The sequence below is a fragment of the Frieseomelitta varia genome, unplaced genomic scaffold (assembly GCF_011392965.1).
Source record: "Frieseomelitta varia isolate USP_RPSP 00005682 unplaced genomic scaffold, Fvar_1.2 scaffold_470, whole genome shotgun sequence".
In the NCBI taxonomy this organism is placed as follows: domain Eukaryota; kingdom Metazoa; phylum Arthropoda; class Insecta; order Hymenoptera; family Apidae; genus Frieseomelitta; species Frieseomelitta varia.
In genome coordinates, this window is record NW_025110224.1 from 175398 (window position 1) to 191963 (window position 16566).

Sequence of the window (16566 nt, forward strand, 5' to 3'; positions counted from 1 at the left end):
ATCTTTTTCATCATAATTCGAAAGAATATCAAATTCCAAGTAAAAAAGTGATGAACCAATGTGACTTAATACTTTTTTACTTTAAAATTTCATATTCTTTCGATTCATGATAAAAAATATATATGGTTCAATTAAAAAAAAATAGAAACGAACTTGGAAATTTCGGAACCCCTCAACACACACAAAAAATGATACGCCATATTTTGCCTCCCTTAAAACCATACAATTTTTGTATTAAACATTTTTTTATTCGATGCATAATTTAAAAGTTATTTCAGATGTGCAAGTTGCGTGAACCACCCTGTATAATACAATATACATATGGAACATATTCTAATTTTTAATATATTTCATAATATATATTTATGAATATATTATTCAAAGTTTACCAATTTCTGTAACACCTAAAAATGGTATGCAAAATAATTTTCTATTGATTTCCTAGTTTTCAAATTATATATTTAAAAATATAACTTTTCTTAAAAATTTGCAATCCAATTATCATAAATGAAATTATAATAACTACGTTACTTCTTACCTATCATTAATAGAACAACGTTTAATTACGTTTGTATAATTTGATTGATTCTTAAAATAGAAAAAGCATACTGACTTGGATTCTTGAAAATTCGTGACAACATTTCATGATAGTCTTTATAAAAGTTAACATAACAATTATTGTTCTAAGTGTACTCATCGTTCAAAATATACGTTTCACAGTGCAATTAACACAAGATAATAATATAGGATGCATGAAACATTTCTTAAAATGTCCTATCGATCGAACTATTAATTATTGGGCTGCAAAGTTTTATGCATTTTTATATTTTTATAAACGCAACTATAGACGTGGAATTTAAATGGAAATTTACCTCACATTAAATATTACAATAAATACTTTACATCGGATATTTTATATATTTTATATATTATATATATAATATATAAAATATTATATATATTATAATTTTATATATTATATATAATATTATTATATTTTATATATTTATATAAAAATTATATATTTTATACATATTATATTTATATAAAAATTATATATTTTATACATTTTATATTTATATAAAAATTATATATTTTATATATTTTATATTTTTGCGTATCGCGCATTTCTGCAGCTTTTTGAATTTCCTACTAAATTCATAAAGATCCGCAATCTGTTTAATTATCTTAATTGAAAGATTAAATGCGTTTCACAGGCGATCTTGATAAATTGCAAGATCGAAAATCTGGTGAGGAGATCACTGAAACTGGTGGGATATTGAGAGGTGTGGTTCCTAACAAGGTAAGCTGCAAAAATGAAATGCCTTTTTTCACCTGAGGCACCGCTTTCAGGATAATCGATAGCGCAGGTGATGTAATATCCACGAACATTGCATTCTATCGTCTTGTTTTCTCTTGTTTTTTGTTACCACTGTGCCTAATTATTAATTTCGCAAATTTCTACTTTGTAGTAAAATTAATTTCATCGCCACTCACAACGTGTACTCGCAACAGTGAGTATCCTTCGTTGATTTTAATGAATCAATATAAAATGGAAGAAAATCGACATAGAATTTATTGATACAATTTTTCTACGTGTAATAAAATTAATTTTCGTTGCCACTTTATCGTTGTTTGAAGGGAACAGTATTCTTTTAATCATTTTAATGACTCAATATAAAATGAGAGAAAATCTACGTAGAATTTATTAGGCAATCGTTAATTGGAACACGCGTATCGATTCCTGTTATCGTGCGCTTGTTATTTGTTATCAATTGAAAGCTGCAAACCATGTCCATGTTACACAATCTATTTTTAACATCGTTACGTTTTTTTTTTTTTTTTTCTCTATTCATACAATTCAATTCCCCGAAGTCTGCATGAACTCGTTTAATAAAAGCCTAAAATTTGCATACATCGTTGTTAGACAGCGGAATTTTGTACAATTTCTTATACTCTGACAAGATATTTTTTTTTTTTCCTACTAATTTCTGATTTAATTTTGCAAGCAGGAAATGTTAATTATTCATTTCATTTCATGCAGCTGAAAATCAGCTAATTCAAGTATAAATAAATATCTGTCGTAAATGTCTAATAAATGTCAAACTTGATTTTCTCGAAAACGAAGCTTGAAATGAGAAATATTATTCTTTCTTTTAGACTTTTTTTTAAATATAGAATCACCTCAAATTTCTCGATTATATCATGATTTTGATAACATTCTGTATATAAAATATATCGAATTATTAATTATTTCATCTCTTCGCTCTTATAGACGAAATGTACCGTTTATGACGAGTGATGTGTGAAACTATGAATGAAATAATAATGTTGTTTGACCGTAAGAATTTGGTATATCTTGTATGTGATTTGAATAAAAATCAATTCGTAGACTACATCGTTCATTAGAAATAAAATTTTAAAAGGGATAGGCAATTTTAACTCTTTCGCTGTTATATCGACGAGATATCTCGTTCATAGCATCTAATGAACGATCTTCATTTTTAATGAAGGGATAAAATAATTAATTTGCTATTTCATATAAAGTTCGTTTCCAAATCGTGGCACACTCTGGAAATTCGGAGTGATTTTACATTGAAAAAAATTAAGTCTAAAGAAAAAAGAATAAAATTTTTCCACTGGAAAAAGCTTCGTTTTCAAGAAAATCAACTTTGAGTCAAGTTATCTATACTTGAATCTAGCTGATTCTGAATTGCATAATGAACCGAAGATTTCTCTACATGCAAAAACAAGTCAAACATGCAAACAAACTAGACTTTGAATGTGTTTCATTGTGAAATCTCGGTAATAATTTCTCAGATACCATTTTTTCAAAAATGGAAGCATCCTACAAAAAAATTTTACTCCACATTTTCGACTTGTTTCAGAATTAATCTTATTAATTAATTTTTTCCTTTCAAATCTGAAATTAGCGAAGTTCACGTATATTTAATAGACCTTCAAACTCGATATCCTCGAAATTTTATTGTTCATTTTTTCATATAAAATCACCCTTTTTTTTTTGGTATCACGATCTCGGAGACACCCTGTATGTATATATATTTTTACTCTCTCTGCATTTTTGCACCCTCAAATCTTGCATCCATAAAAATCGACAGTCCAGTCATTGCACAACGAAGATATGAGAAATAAAACGTGATTGTTCGATTGATAGTAACATATCATTCGATTTAAATACGCGCCGAAAAATGGACCTATCCACTGCACTCAAACGAGCAATTACCTATTATTATTATTATTCGAAAGCTACATTCGTACATAGGTATATTCAAGAAGAAAATTTAGCTCGTATATTAATATTAATTTGTACCTAACAGTGCAACACATTAAATCTTTCAGCGATGGATTTCTTCTTTTTTAAAAAATTTCATCGCGAACCTCTTCGTGACTATAGTTATTGAAAAAATAAGAAGAAAAGAAAAGGATAAAGAGAATTGCATTCTTGCACAGAGCACCGCTTTGACATTTCAATCAAGTATGTCTACAATCTTGCACGTATTATTATTGTATTATTATATAATAACACTTTTTTTACTTTCCACTTTTAACATCGTTAAATATAAACATACACCGATTTATTCGTTAGTAGAGTCTACCTTCTGATTGCTCAAAGAAAGAAAAAGATAGAGAAAAAAATATTTTTTCGTCTCGTTTGTATTTTAAGTCAACGTTAAGTTCGACGTGTATGTGCGTACGAGCAAAGTGCATAGTGTGTGCAAAAGTTTTTCATTACGCGCGTGTCTCCATGTGAAAAAGTGCTTTTCGAGTGAATTCAAGAGGAAGCAATTGAGCAAAATTTATATTGGTACATTTTGGGCTTGGCCTTTTGATTCTCCGGTTTTTACCGAAAGTTTTACGCTTTTTGGAGTTGAAAATATTTTTAGTCGTCCTTTTGGACACGTATCTGCATACGTCCTGCAGTCTCTTTTTTTTCAATTTATTGATTAATTAATATTAATATTACTGCTTGTAATATAAAAATGTAAGAATATTTATATAAAAATATAAATGTTATATATGTTAAATATATAAATGTTATATATGTTAAATATATAAATATAAATGTTATATATGTTAAATATATAAATATAAATGTTATATATGTTAAATATATAAATATAAATGTTACTATTATAATTAATTTAGTTAGGACAATTTTGAAGGAACTGAAATTTTGAACTATTTTAAGACATGCGTTTGGAGGTATTAATCAGAAAATTATAAAACTGAAAGGGCATTTTAAATTACTTCGAAAAGTTGTTGAACAAGTATTAGACAAGTATGAAATAAAATATTAAAAAATATAAAATATTATATATATAAATATTAGACAAGTATGAAATAAAATATTATAAAATATAATATATAAATATTTTATTTATATATATAATATATAAAATATTATATATATAATATTTCATATAAAATACAGGATATAACATATAAGAATTTCATCTTCGTCTCAAATTCTACAAACGACTGAATTTCAAAATCTCTTGTCTGAATTCCCATTCTCTACGAAAGACTCTATGTTTTCTTTTTTTTTTTTTTTTTCAACTTACCAGGTGTTTCGACTTTCGGAGCACGTTCCATCTCTTCGTCTTCGTTGATCTTCATACCTAACGTCAGCTTCTTCGACTTAAAGAAGTTCGACAGAAACGCTGCGCCCTTGCGCTTTACACGATCGTATCGTTGAGTGTTCTCCGACGACACGTGTATCATACTTCGCCTAGAAAATGACAAAAACAAAAAATGCACACAATTAATGCCATCGAGATTTACGAAGTACGTGTAAAAGGAAACTATACTTAGATCTCCGTGTTAACAAAAAAATTCTGTAAGCAAAGAAACAACTCAAAAATGAAAAAGATGAAGAAAAAATGAGAAAATAAAGAAAAATCGTCCGAAGACGATTAAAATTAAAAGCTTGAACGGCGTGATCTGTGAAACATTCCTTTGATTTAATAGAATTTAACGTTCAAATGTGCATACAACAAAAATGTACAACATTTTTATACATATTTATGAAAGAAGGGAAGCTTATTTCCATTCTCCTTCCAATGCATCGGAACATTTAACTCTTCTACATCCGAGATTCATTCTATCGTAACCCACACGATTTCTATCCGAAGGTACGATGAACCAAATTAGAAAACGAATCCCCAAAGTAAGCTGATGTGTCCGTCGCGCGTGCCATTTTCTTGCCCGATCTTCACTTCATTTCCACTTCGCCTGGCCTATCCAGGAAATCCATCCACTTCGCCTACTGTCAACGACCGCGACAACGCGAACGTGTCGTATCACCGCGAAAGAACGAAAGAACGGGGCCGGTCCGTCATCGAGAATCAAAGATCGAGCGAATTTCCACTCGGCGAATGTCGCGGCCACTCCTTGCTCGCTGCTACCACGGGACGGACGTTCATTGTCGCGAATAACGAGCGATGCCTGTGCACTGTTCTCTCGATTCAACCTTCGACCTCCTCGCCCGGTCTTCTTTGTCTCTTTTTTTTTTTTCTTTTTTCTTTTCAAAAGAAATTCGAGCGAACGATCGCTTCGAACGATCTGTTCAAAGCACGGCGGCCAGTTCGGATCGAGTCGCTCGCCGTGTGATTTACTCGGCGAGACGAGGAGGAAACATCAAGCGTGTTTATTGATGGCTGGAACTCGTCGTCGACGGAGGAGGAGAAATCGGAGAAGCGTTTACGATGGCTCGCGATCGCATTGCCAACTGCAGCTAGAGCAGGGTGTGCTCCGCGGCTCCTCGTAGGATTTTGCGCAGCTGCAAGTGGCTGGAAAACGAGAGACCGGAGGGTGAGTGATTAGGGGCCGGGGCGTGCGTAGTGCGACGGTGTAAGAAGCGACGACGAAAAACACCACAGTAGCGCGGCGAGGCCACCGCGATGTGTTTTACCCCCTTAACATTTCGCATGTTTCCCCTTTTTCCTTTCGGCCCCGACCGTTCAACGATTCTTCCCTCCTATCAATATTTTTTTCCCGTTATTCTCGTTTTCACTGGAGCTACCCGCGAACACGAGTACAACTTGCACGAGCGAAAGAAGTTGGTCGGAAATTTGTTTGTTGAAAGTTGTACAAGGTTAAAATACGGGAGAAGCTTACAATTTATATTAAGAGATGATGGAAGACTGACAGTGGTGAAACATTGAATTCACTGTCGTCGTGGGGTCTTGAATCTTGCTTCAATGAATTAATCGTCAATCTTTTGTGCTATATAATTACTATATAACTTTTATATACCTTTTTATATAATTATTATATAACTACTACATATTTTTGTACTATAAATTACTATATAACTTTTATATACCTTTTTATATAATTATTATATAACTACTACATATTTTTGTACTATAAATTACTATATAACTTTTATATACCTTTTTATATAATTATTATATAACTACTACATATTTTTGTACTATAAATTACTATATAACTTTTATATACCTTTATATACTTTTTATATAACTACTATATACTTTTCTACTATAAATTACTATATAACTTCTATATACCTTTATATACTTTTTATATAACTACTATATACTTTTCTACCATAAATTACTATATAACTTCTATATACCTTTATATACTTTTATATAATATATACCTTTATATACTTTTAATTACTATATAATTACTACATACTTTTGTACTATAAATTACTATATAACTTTTATACACCTTTATATACTTTTATATACTTTTATATAATTGCTATATAACTTTCATACACCTTCGTATACTTTTATATACTTTTATATAATTGCTATATAACTACTATATACTTTTACTATACTTTTTTACTTTATATTTTTTACTATATACTTTTTTACTATACAGTATAAATTACTATATAAATCTATTGATACATATCTCGGAAAATTCTTCTAGCAACATGAGATTACTTACTAATCTTGTAAGCTACCGTTCTCTCATTTTCGTTACAATCTTTCACCAAAGCTCTCTCCCTCTTACTTCCTTTGTTCCAAATTCTAAGTAAACTTGCCTCTTTCGCCGATTATTAACGCACCGTTGAAATTAATTAAAAAACGGCCAATTGTACGTAAAATTTGGATCTCCGCTAGAACAAAACTATAGATCTTCGCTCTTTGAATGTTGTTTGCTTTAAATCTCTGGCGAGAGTGTACAGAATCATTGTGCAAGGTTGGCCGCGCGAGAGACACGGGCTTGAGCGTTGAAGGGGTTGAAAGTGGCCCTAGTAAGACCTCTTCCGAGGCTGCTTTACTTCCCTTTCGATCTGTCTCTGCTTCGTGACCCACATATCCCTCATTTCCTAGAAAGTTACTACACGTTGGTGAAAGAATGAAAAATTTTGTTTGGTCAATGGAGATTGAAGTTTGCTCGAGGGGGTGGCTGACTTTAATAGACCTCGTGTTTAGTCGTAGTATCGGGTCGCAACCGTGACGACCGTGTGGCCAAAACAGTGGAAACAGAGGTATCAGAAAGAAAAAAAAAAAAAAATGAGAGGGGAAAATGGAAAGAAATGTTAAACAGAAATAGAAGAAAGTTCACGTAGGTGAAGCACATCGAATACGTGAACAGATATCTCTGTAATGTCGACGAAATAACACCCAAAGCTTCGAATTACGAAAAGCACCCATCCGACGAATCTATTCTCTTCTTCTCTTTTTGATCTACATTTCTTAAACTTCATCATCGTCAGACGTTCGTATTCTCTTACAAAGCGTTTGCAAGTGTGTAATAATATATTCACACACTTGCAAACGTATTCAGAATAATTGTCGTCGACGAAGTATTCAAATCTAAATACAGAATCAGCTATCCATCAAACATATTCAGAATCATTGTCCTCGACAAATATCCAAATCTAAATACAGAATCAGCTATCTATCATAAGATAATTCCTCACCTTTTGCACACATTCACCCTTCTCGATCACCATTTTTGCCCAAAAGTTGCCAAACCTCACCATTACGCAATTATTGTTCAACTTCGCCTCTTGCGTCGAGAATTTTTTGTCCCAAAATTGCAATACTTTCTCAGGTTTGAGTAGTATTATATATTGAAGTATAAACCCAGGCGAAGCAAATAATAAATTTATAATTTCTATCCAGCGACCAGTTCAAAAAGTAAGCGACGAATCATCGTGTACGATTCGGTCACTCGTTATGGTCCGCGCAATTGGTAAAAATCTCTCAATCAGAGATACGTCAGATCAGACTTAAAAAAAACGACCTCCCTTAAATTCACCCACCGCGTCACTGCTTGCAGAGTTTCCAAACCCTTGCCACCATCATTTACGCGACCATTCTCTCGGAGTCGTTCGCAAACTCACTCGTACATCATCCATATTCGCCAATCTCTCGCGTGAGCTCCTCGTCCTCCACGCTTACAAAACGTCACCCTCGTCGATTCTCTCCGCCTCTCCGCCACCGTCCTGAACTTTCGATCAAACGTTCGATCGAAATTCCAGCTGGTTTCGGACCCGGGACAGAGACAGGGCGCGACTCCCAGGGATATCTCATCGGCGAGATGCTGCCGACACGCGATCGTTTGGTGTTTTTCCACCACGGGTAGCATCCCAGTGTCGGCGGCGGATGGCGGATCGATCGTCGTCCAACGCCCACGGGACGTTGAATCGGGGACGTTATACGCGTGGCGGCCACGCATCCTCCACCTCCCCCTTCTAACCACCCCATTGGTACTTACTTCCCCCAGCTCCAGGCTCATCTTCCTCCCGGCAGCGATCCTCCACGCCGTAAACACGAGCACTGGGTCGCATCCGTGTTGCGACTAGCACCGCGTCCCGACGCCGCTGCCGCCGCCGCCGTTTCCCAACGCGGGTGGCGACGCCGCCCCTGGACACGCGCACTTGCACCAGCGAACCACCCTCCTTCTGCTTTTCTTCCTGTTCTCTCGCGTCACCTGCTCGCAAGCCAGTGCCGCCGAAGACTTTGCAGGCTCGTAGAGAGTTCAGAGGAAAAGAGAGTGGAATTTTTCGGGCGTGGAGAATGTGCTGGTTCTCCTTGGTTCTCGAAGGAAATGAAAGAGAAATCACGGGGGGACGGGGGAGGGGGGGGGGGGATTATGTTTGAGTTCTGGATTTTGGGTTTCGTCGTATAGGGTGTGGCTGAAAATTTTTTAGGAGCACGTAAGGCAGGATGTTGATATCTTTGGTGTTGACTTTTATGACATGTTCGAGACAGAATCGCGTGGAATATACAGGGTGAGTCTCGTGATAACTCGTGAAATATTTGCATGGCTTCCAGGTGGGCATAGAGTATTTTAATCAGTTTCATGTTATTTTGCTTTTTTTCTTTTATCAAGGTATGAATGTCACCTTCAATTTTTCAAATGGAACTGAATTGAATTCTACGTAAAAAAGTATTACCCCAAAATAGGGTCTAAAATACATAGTTACTGAGATAGCAGAAATATTTTTTCATATTGTATTGGAGAAGACCGTTAATCTCAGCAACTATGTATTTTAGACCCATTTTGATGTAATACTTTTTTTATGTTCCGAGTTCAACGCTTTGTCCGAATTCGGAATGAAATATTAACGATTCCATTTAAAAGATTGAAGGTGACCTTTATATTTTGATCAAAAAGCAAAATGACATAAAATTGATTACAGTACTATATGTCCCCCTGGAAGCCATGCAACTTCTATCTGAAACATTTTTTCGTACAACAAATATTTTATGAGTTATTTGATGTGATCACGTTACGAGACTCACCCTGTATAATACATTTCGAAGACACGGTAAACTAACCTTTTTTTTTTGTTATTGGACGTGCTCTGAAACTTGCAATGACACGTTAGTACCAGAGATAAGAACGCGTATTAATTTTGGAATTCACGACGATGAGTATACTATACGTGCGTGAGTATTTGGACATTTCTGAATTGTTGGAATGTTAAGTTCAAGTGAATTTTCCCTTTGATTTAATAATCGTATAAACATGTACAGCTAATGGAATAAAAAGTTGATAAAAAGGCCAAATAAATGTAATAGTTAGGTGGCTGAAGACTCTGCTGAGTGACTTTAAGTATATCTGTTTATTGTTGAAATTTTGGAACGATTAAAATATAAAATATAAAAGAAGATACGGACTTTGTCAAGCATTAACTATTTATCAAAAATGAATATGAAAATTATAAAAAAATATCAAGCTTCTAATGAAATTGTAAGTGTCCAACTGTTTATGCACTATAATGCACCAAAAACGTAAAAAAAAAAAAAAAAGATAGAAAATGTATTTTTCTCTAGGCCGTGTGGTTGGAAAACCGATTAAAACCTGTTTTGAATATATCGAAAGCGAAGAAACCGAAGGAAAATTTGATAAAACCGTCCTTTTAAAGCTGAAATGAATTCTTAATGTAGGTTTTATTTAATGATACGTACAAAATGCATAAAACAGCGTATCCTTGGAATAATCGCGGATATAATAAGGCAGATAATAAATAAAAGGCAGAAAATAAATAATTGGCTTTTGAGATAAATTATTCATTATTCCTTGGGCAAGCAAATTTTGTAATATCATTGGCTTCTGAAATTATTTATTAGAAATTATTTATTGTAAATTTGTTATAAATTATTATTTATTATAAATTTATTAGAAATTATTTATTGTAAATTNTGTTATAAATTATTATTTATTTATTAGAAATTATTTATTATTATTTATTTATTATAAATTATTATTTATTATTATTTATTTATTAAAAATTTATTATTTATTTATTTATTATAAATTTATTGTTATTATTATTTATTATAAACTATTTATTATTCCACGGACAAGCAAATTTTTACCATTTAATGACGTCAAGTTTAACTAAGGAAATTATCACTGAATTTTTTTAAAATTCAAAAAGTCACTTTTGGATGCCTCGAACTTTCTGAACCTATTTTTCTGAAACCATTCAAATTTCACTGTAACAAACGTAACGCATGTACACTACTAACTTCAGTCGAATTAATTTCAATCAATTCTTAAAATTTTGTTTAAATTTAAGGTGCAGTAGGATTATAGTTTTTAAAAATGTCTGAACATTTATTTTTCATTCGATGTAATTCGATTGGCATTGATAGTGCACATACAGAACGTTCGTCCAAGCTGGAACTTGAGTGCTTTCCGAAAAATTCGATTTTCTCTTTCTTCCAATTAGTATAGCTATCAAATTTTGACCCACGAATAAACATAATTGCTATCTTGTAACGCGTGAACGTATCGTTGCAATCGGATCACTTTAATTGCATTAGAATACCATAAATGATAAAGGAGATCCTTCTAATAAGAAGACTGTTCAAAGTGAACACTCTTTAAATATCAGTTTCGTGTGGCCACTTCTCTTCAGATTAGTTCAAAATTTGATCAACATTGCGTGAATGGTATAAAATGTATGCGCATAAATTGAGTAAATTACTCGATGGCATAATTAATAACGATTCGATCAATGGCAAACTTGAGAAACTTGTATGTGTGCTTTGAAAAATATAAAGAATCGTATATGTAAATGGAATACAATTGAACAATAACGATGTACAAAATTAATAATACACATAACAGTATAATTTATATAGCGTGCTTCGTTTAACTCTGGGAACGGTAGAATATCTTCACGAAAGATTAAACTTATCAAAAAAATGTTTTAACAAAGGTTGTTTGGTTAGAAGCGGGACGTCATACAATGCAAATTAACTTTTTTTTAAAGAGATTTTAAAAATGTCTGAATATAAATCAAATAAAAAATAATTTTAATGTTTTAAATGGAATTTAAATTTTATGTGTTGTATATAATTTGATATATTGTTTGTCATATTATTATATATGGTTATATAAATATGACGAACAATAACTATATAATTATATAAATATATACTTTGTTTTAATTGTTTTGCAATTATATAATTGTATATTATATATGCACGATGATATAATATAACGATGCAAGAAACAATATAAAAGTTATGTATATATTGTTAATTCTATTGTTATATATAATTTTACAAATGCACATATATTATTTTACATATATATATATTATAATATATGTTAATTTTTATAGATAATAAATGGACTACTGCATTTAAAATTTAAATTATAATTGCCCGTCGAACTTGTCTAGAACTTATCTAAAAATTATAAAACTAGGGAATGAGTTGAAAAATTTGTCGCAAACAATTCTAATAATACTACCACAACAATACGTAAGATAACGAAACATCGATTGTGAAAATCGATGTTGTTAGTTATCTTTTTTCTTTGAATTTCTAGATCAAATTCTACAATAACACGTCGTACAAATTCTTCGTAAAATAGGTTAGCGCAGTTTTAATAGTTCTCAAATACATATCATAATATCTAATATTATCATTAATAACAATCATTATATTCAATATAGATATAATATAATATACATGCGTATAAAATTGAAGAACAATAAAAAATTTCATCTTCGGGAATAAAAAGATACAAATAACAACTAGTCTATCACAATTTATTCGCGATGGATCGTCGATAGATAATAGTGATAACTTACTTTTTTAAATATTATCAAAGCCTCCAAATCGATCGGTTTTCCCACTCAAGTTTAATCTTCTGTTTTCACGCGCGAAACAACGAAATTTATTCCATCAACTTCAGTCATGTCCAGATAAATATAATTCTCACAAAAAAAAAAAAGAAAAAAAAATCTTTCACACTAAATGTACCAGTCAATGTGTAAGTTGCAGTCTTGTACAATTATTCTTTGCAAATTTCCATTTTCTCTCGTTTGTTTCGTTGACTTAAACATCACGAAATACTGTCCATCCAAATAACTTTCTTCCACTTTCAATTTAATGTTAATTATATTCTGTATTTATAAATCAGGCTGCACCGTCTGAGATTTTTGAAATGTGTAATTCCTCTTTCTCCAATTAAATTGTACACATATCGAAAATATATTCTCCTTTGATTCAGCCGCAATGTAATTGTCTTGCGTCCTGCTGGCAAGCCGCTCTCAATGCCACTGATTGTGAAAACGTGTTACGAACACGCGCGCGTAAATGTACCTCGAACACGCAGCGATAAGAAATCATCGCGAAACCGTGGAATCGAAATCCGTGCGTACGCGTCTCAGCCATCGATCGCGTTTCTTCAGGCTGATTATACCTCGCACGTGCTCCTCTTATTAATATTCCACGTCTGTTGACAGACTATCGCGTATTTTTCATTTTTCAAAACGAGGAACCAACCGTTCCTCTGTAACACGTTCGTTGCTCGTTTCACCAACAAACGACAAAAGTCTTTTATTTGTTTGTACGAAAAGAATTATCGTGGAAAAGAAGCTCGTTCGATACGTTGACTGTCGACGGGGTTATCCGTAATTCAACGATGCTGAAATTAATTAAAATGTTTTAATGAATAATGAAATATTTCGAGGTGAATGAAACGTTTATATTGGTTGAACTGTAATGAGAGTGAAAACTAAGTTATCTTAATGAATTAATATGATAATACTGGAATATAAATTATCAAGTTAAATTAATTGTATTAAATAATATATAAATAATAATATTAAATACATTATTAAATATATAATATTAAATATATTATTAAATATATTATAAATAATAATATTAAATATATTATTAAATATATTATAAATAATAATATTAAATATATTATTAAATATATTATTAAATATATAATATTAAATACATTATTAAATATATAATATTAAATAAAGTAATATATAAATATTATATAGTAATATAATATTATATAGTAATATAATAATAATATTATAAAGTAATATATAAATAAATAATTATAAAATTGAAGAGATCACTCTTGATCAATGTTACAATTCTGAATAACTATTTATGATTATAACCAATTTATGTATTTGTGAGCAATTTAAAAATACACACAGTATATATTGTAAAATATGCAAAGTGTAGTCTCATTTTTTCCTGCTTGAACCTTTGATAAACAATGAAATATTTCGAGGTCAATAAAACGTTTATATTGGTTGAACTGTAATGATAGTGAAAACTAAATTATCTTAATGAATTAGTATGATAGTACTAGAATATAAGTTATTAAGTTAAATTAATTGTATTAAATAATATATAAATATAATATTAAATAATATATAAATAATAATATTAAATATAATATTAAATATATTAATAATATTAAATATAATATTAAATATATTAATAATATTAAATATATTATTAAATATATAAGTAATACATAAATAAATAATTATAAAATTGAAGAGGTCACTCTTGATCAGATATTACTGATTCTGAATAACTATTTATGATTATAACCAATTTATGCATTTGTGGGAAATTTAAAAATACACACAGTTATTGTAAAATATACAAAGTGTAGTCTCATTTTTTCCTGCTCAAACCTTTGAACTAGGTCTAATGAAATAAATTGAAGAGTTATTTGAAACAAAGCATATGTGTCAAAATTGAGAAGCTCTCCAGATTACAGACGATATATCTCTTCTCAAGATCTGCCTTTCTTTTATCACATTTTTTTTCTTTTTACATTGTCGATAATTGTACTGCAATAATTCATTTAGATATCACATAGCTGTCAAAGAACGGTATTTTCCCAAAAATCCTCTCAATGCAAAGAGCTTTTCTGATGTATCACCTCTCTCCTCTGACATTATTTTCACATTGTTTCGACTGGAACCCAGTATTTTTGTTCAAAATTGGGTTTAAACGTCGTACAGGATTTGACCTGTGTCAAATTAAGTTAAGCAATGTAAATGTCAAACGTCATATCGACACAGTAATCTTGTAGTGACTAGTAATCTTGTAATGACCTTTAGAATTTCTCTAAACCACAGGAACTTATTTTATTTCCAGTCATTTATCTTTGCTTTCAACAACAATAAAAAACATTTAGCCTATCAATTGCATAAATAATTGAACATTCAGTGCAATTCCGCTAAAAGATTGGTATTTTTGACAAGACGAGCTATTTTCCTGCATTTTCAAACTTCATGTACATTTTTAGCAAATGGTGCTTCATAAAATATATATAAACTTTTCAATGTCATCAAAAACAGTGTGTTTCAATCGTTCTAAAATTTCAACAACGAATAGACAAGTTTAAAACGCATTGCGCAGAGTCGTCAGCTATCTAATTGTAGCCGATCTGACTTCGATCTATAAGTAGCGTGGAGCAGATCGGTGGCTTGCTGTCTTTCAACGTTAATGAAAGTCAGCTGATTCACAAGATAGAATTGTTTCACAGTTAGATTGGTAGGATTGAGAAATGTTAGTTGTAAGAGGAAGATTGATAGAATTTAAGTGAGTTTGATAATCGAACCTTGACCTGTCGTACGTTGCTCCGATGAGTTGCTCCGAAACTTGTGTCTATGTTGCACGATTGTCAAAACTTGACTGACTTTTTTTCTTGTACGTTGGTCTTATATAGCTGGATTCTATGGTTTAGGGAGGTATGTTAATTGCTTCCAAATGTGAGTGAGGTCAGTCCCAAAACGTATTATCTGCACTTCCTAACGATCCCAGAATGTGTCCCTTGCAATATGGATTTATGAATGTTGGATTTATGAATGTTGTAAAAATCCATAAAGTTGCGATAAAGTCCTTCAACGAGCGTTAAAATTGAGTGTCGAGCATGACGAACCTTGGAATTGGTAGTCCGGTGTGACTACAATAGAAGATGCAAGATAACGAAGGACATAAAATATGGCCACGGAAGATCCCTGCCGTCGAGAAATTAGAAATTGTAAAATTGCTTTCCCTGCCTCGATGAGTTTGTCCTTCGCGGTGCGAACCCCATCTCCTTTGTGTTCGGCAAGGCCGAACAATAATTATTATATTTATTCCTTTTATCGATGGATTAGATTAAACTGAATTGTATTTTATAATTATATAAGTATCCAAATGCTTATAGACATATTATCTTCAAATACGAAGAAGAATACGTGGAAGAATGCTATTTCCTTTTCTTTTTAATGATCGTTATTTCTATTCAATTATCGCGCGTTTCTAAATTTGCACTTTCAGATTCTCATTTTTAGTAGACGTTTGTATACACACGCGTATTTGAGAAGCAATGCTCGAAATTGTCGAGTAATCCTTTATGTAGGAACTGATACGAATATCAGTAGTATCAAATGAGACTATACGTGTATTGTGTGCATAAATTTCTCCGTAATGTTTAGTTACGTAACACGATATACGATCGGTTTTAGAAAACGTCGTTGCACAAATTATTTATCAATAAGAAACCATAAGATGTACGATAAAATTCATAAAATTAATGACGGCGACCATCGGCGCATGTCGAGAATTTTTTTCTCCCAAAATTGCAATATTTTCTCAGTTCTAAGTATATTTAAGTATAGCCCAGACAAAACAAATAATAAATTTATTTATCTCTAATTTCCATTATTATCTCGATAAATTTATTTTTCTCAACATTAATCCAGTGTTCAAAAAGAAAGCCACGAATTGTATACGATTAGGTCACTCGTTATGGTCCGCAATC

At 31.6% G+C, this 16566-nt stretch overlaps 2 protein-coding genes across 5 annotated transcripts in view; one reads left to right on the plus strand and one right to left on the minus strand.

Moving 5' to 3' along the window:
* Positions 1 to 1242, plus strand: part of LOC122532752 — a 24238-nt gene extending 22996 nt beyond the window's left edge. The window contains exon 5 of the mRNA XM_043661798.1: positions 1218 to 1242. Coding sequence (XP_043517733.1) covers positions 1218 to 1227 — 10 coding nt within the window. The 3' untranslated portion in view covers positions 1228 to 1242. The remainder of the gene's footprint in view (positions 1 to 1217) is intronic.
* Positions 1 to 9180, minus strand: part of LOC122532751 — a 30191-nt gene extending 21011 nt beyond the window's left edge. The window contains exons 1-2 of one of the 4 annotated variants that reach the window (XM_043661796.1): positions 8734 to 9180; positions 4584 to 4750 (exon numbers count right to left, since the gene is read on the minus strand). In XM_043661796.1, coding sequence (XP_043517731.1) covers positions 4584 to 4743 — 160 coding nt within the window. In that variant the 5' untranslated portion in view covers positions 4744 to 4750; positions 8734 to 9180. Of the gene's footprint in view, positions 1 to 4583; positions 4751 to 5039; positions 5110 to 5136; positions 5911 to 8733 lie in introns of those variants that run through there. The other 3 variants (XM_043661795.1, XM_043661794.1, XM_043661797.1) reach the window with 3 other exon arrangements.
* Between the last annotated feature and the right edge of the window lie 7386 nt (positions 9181 to 16566).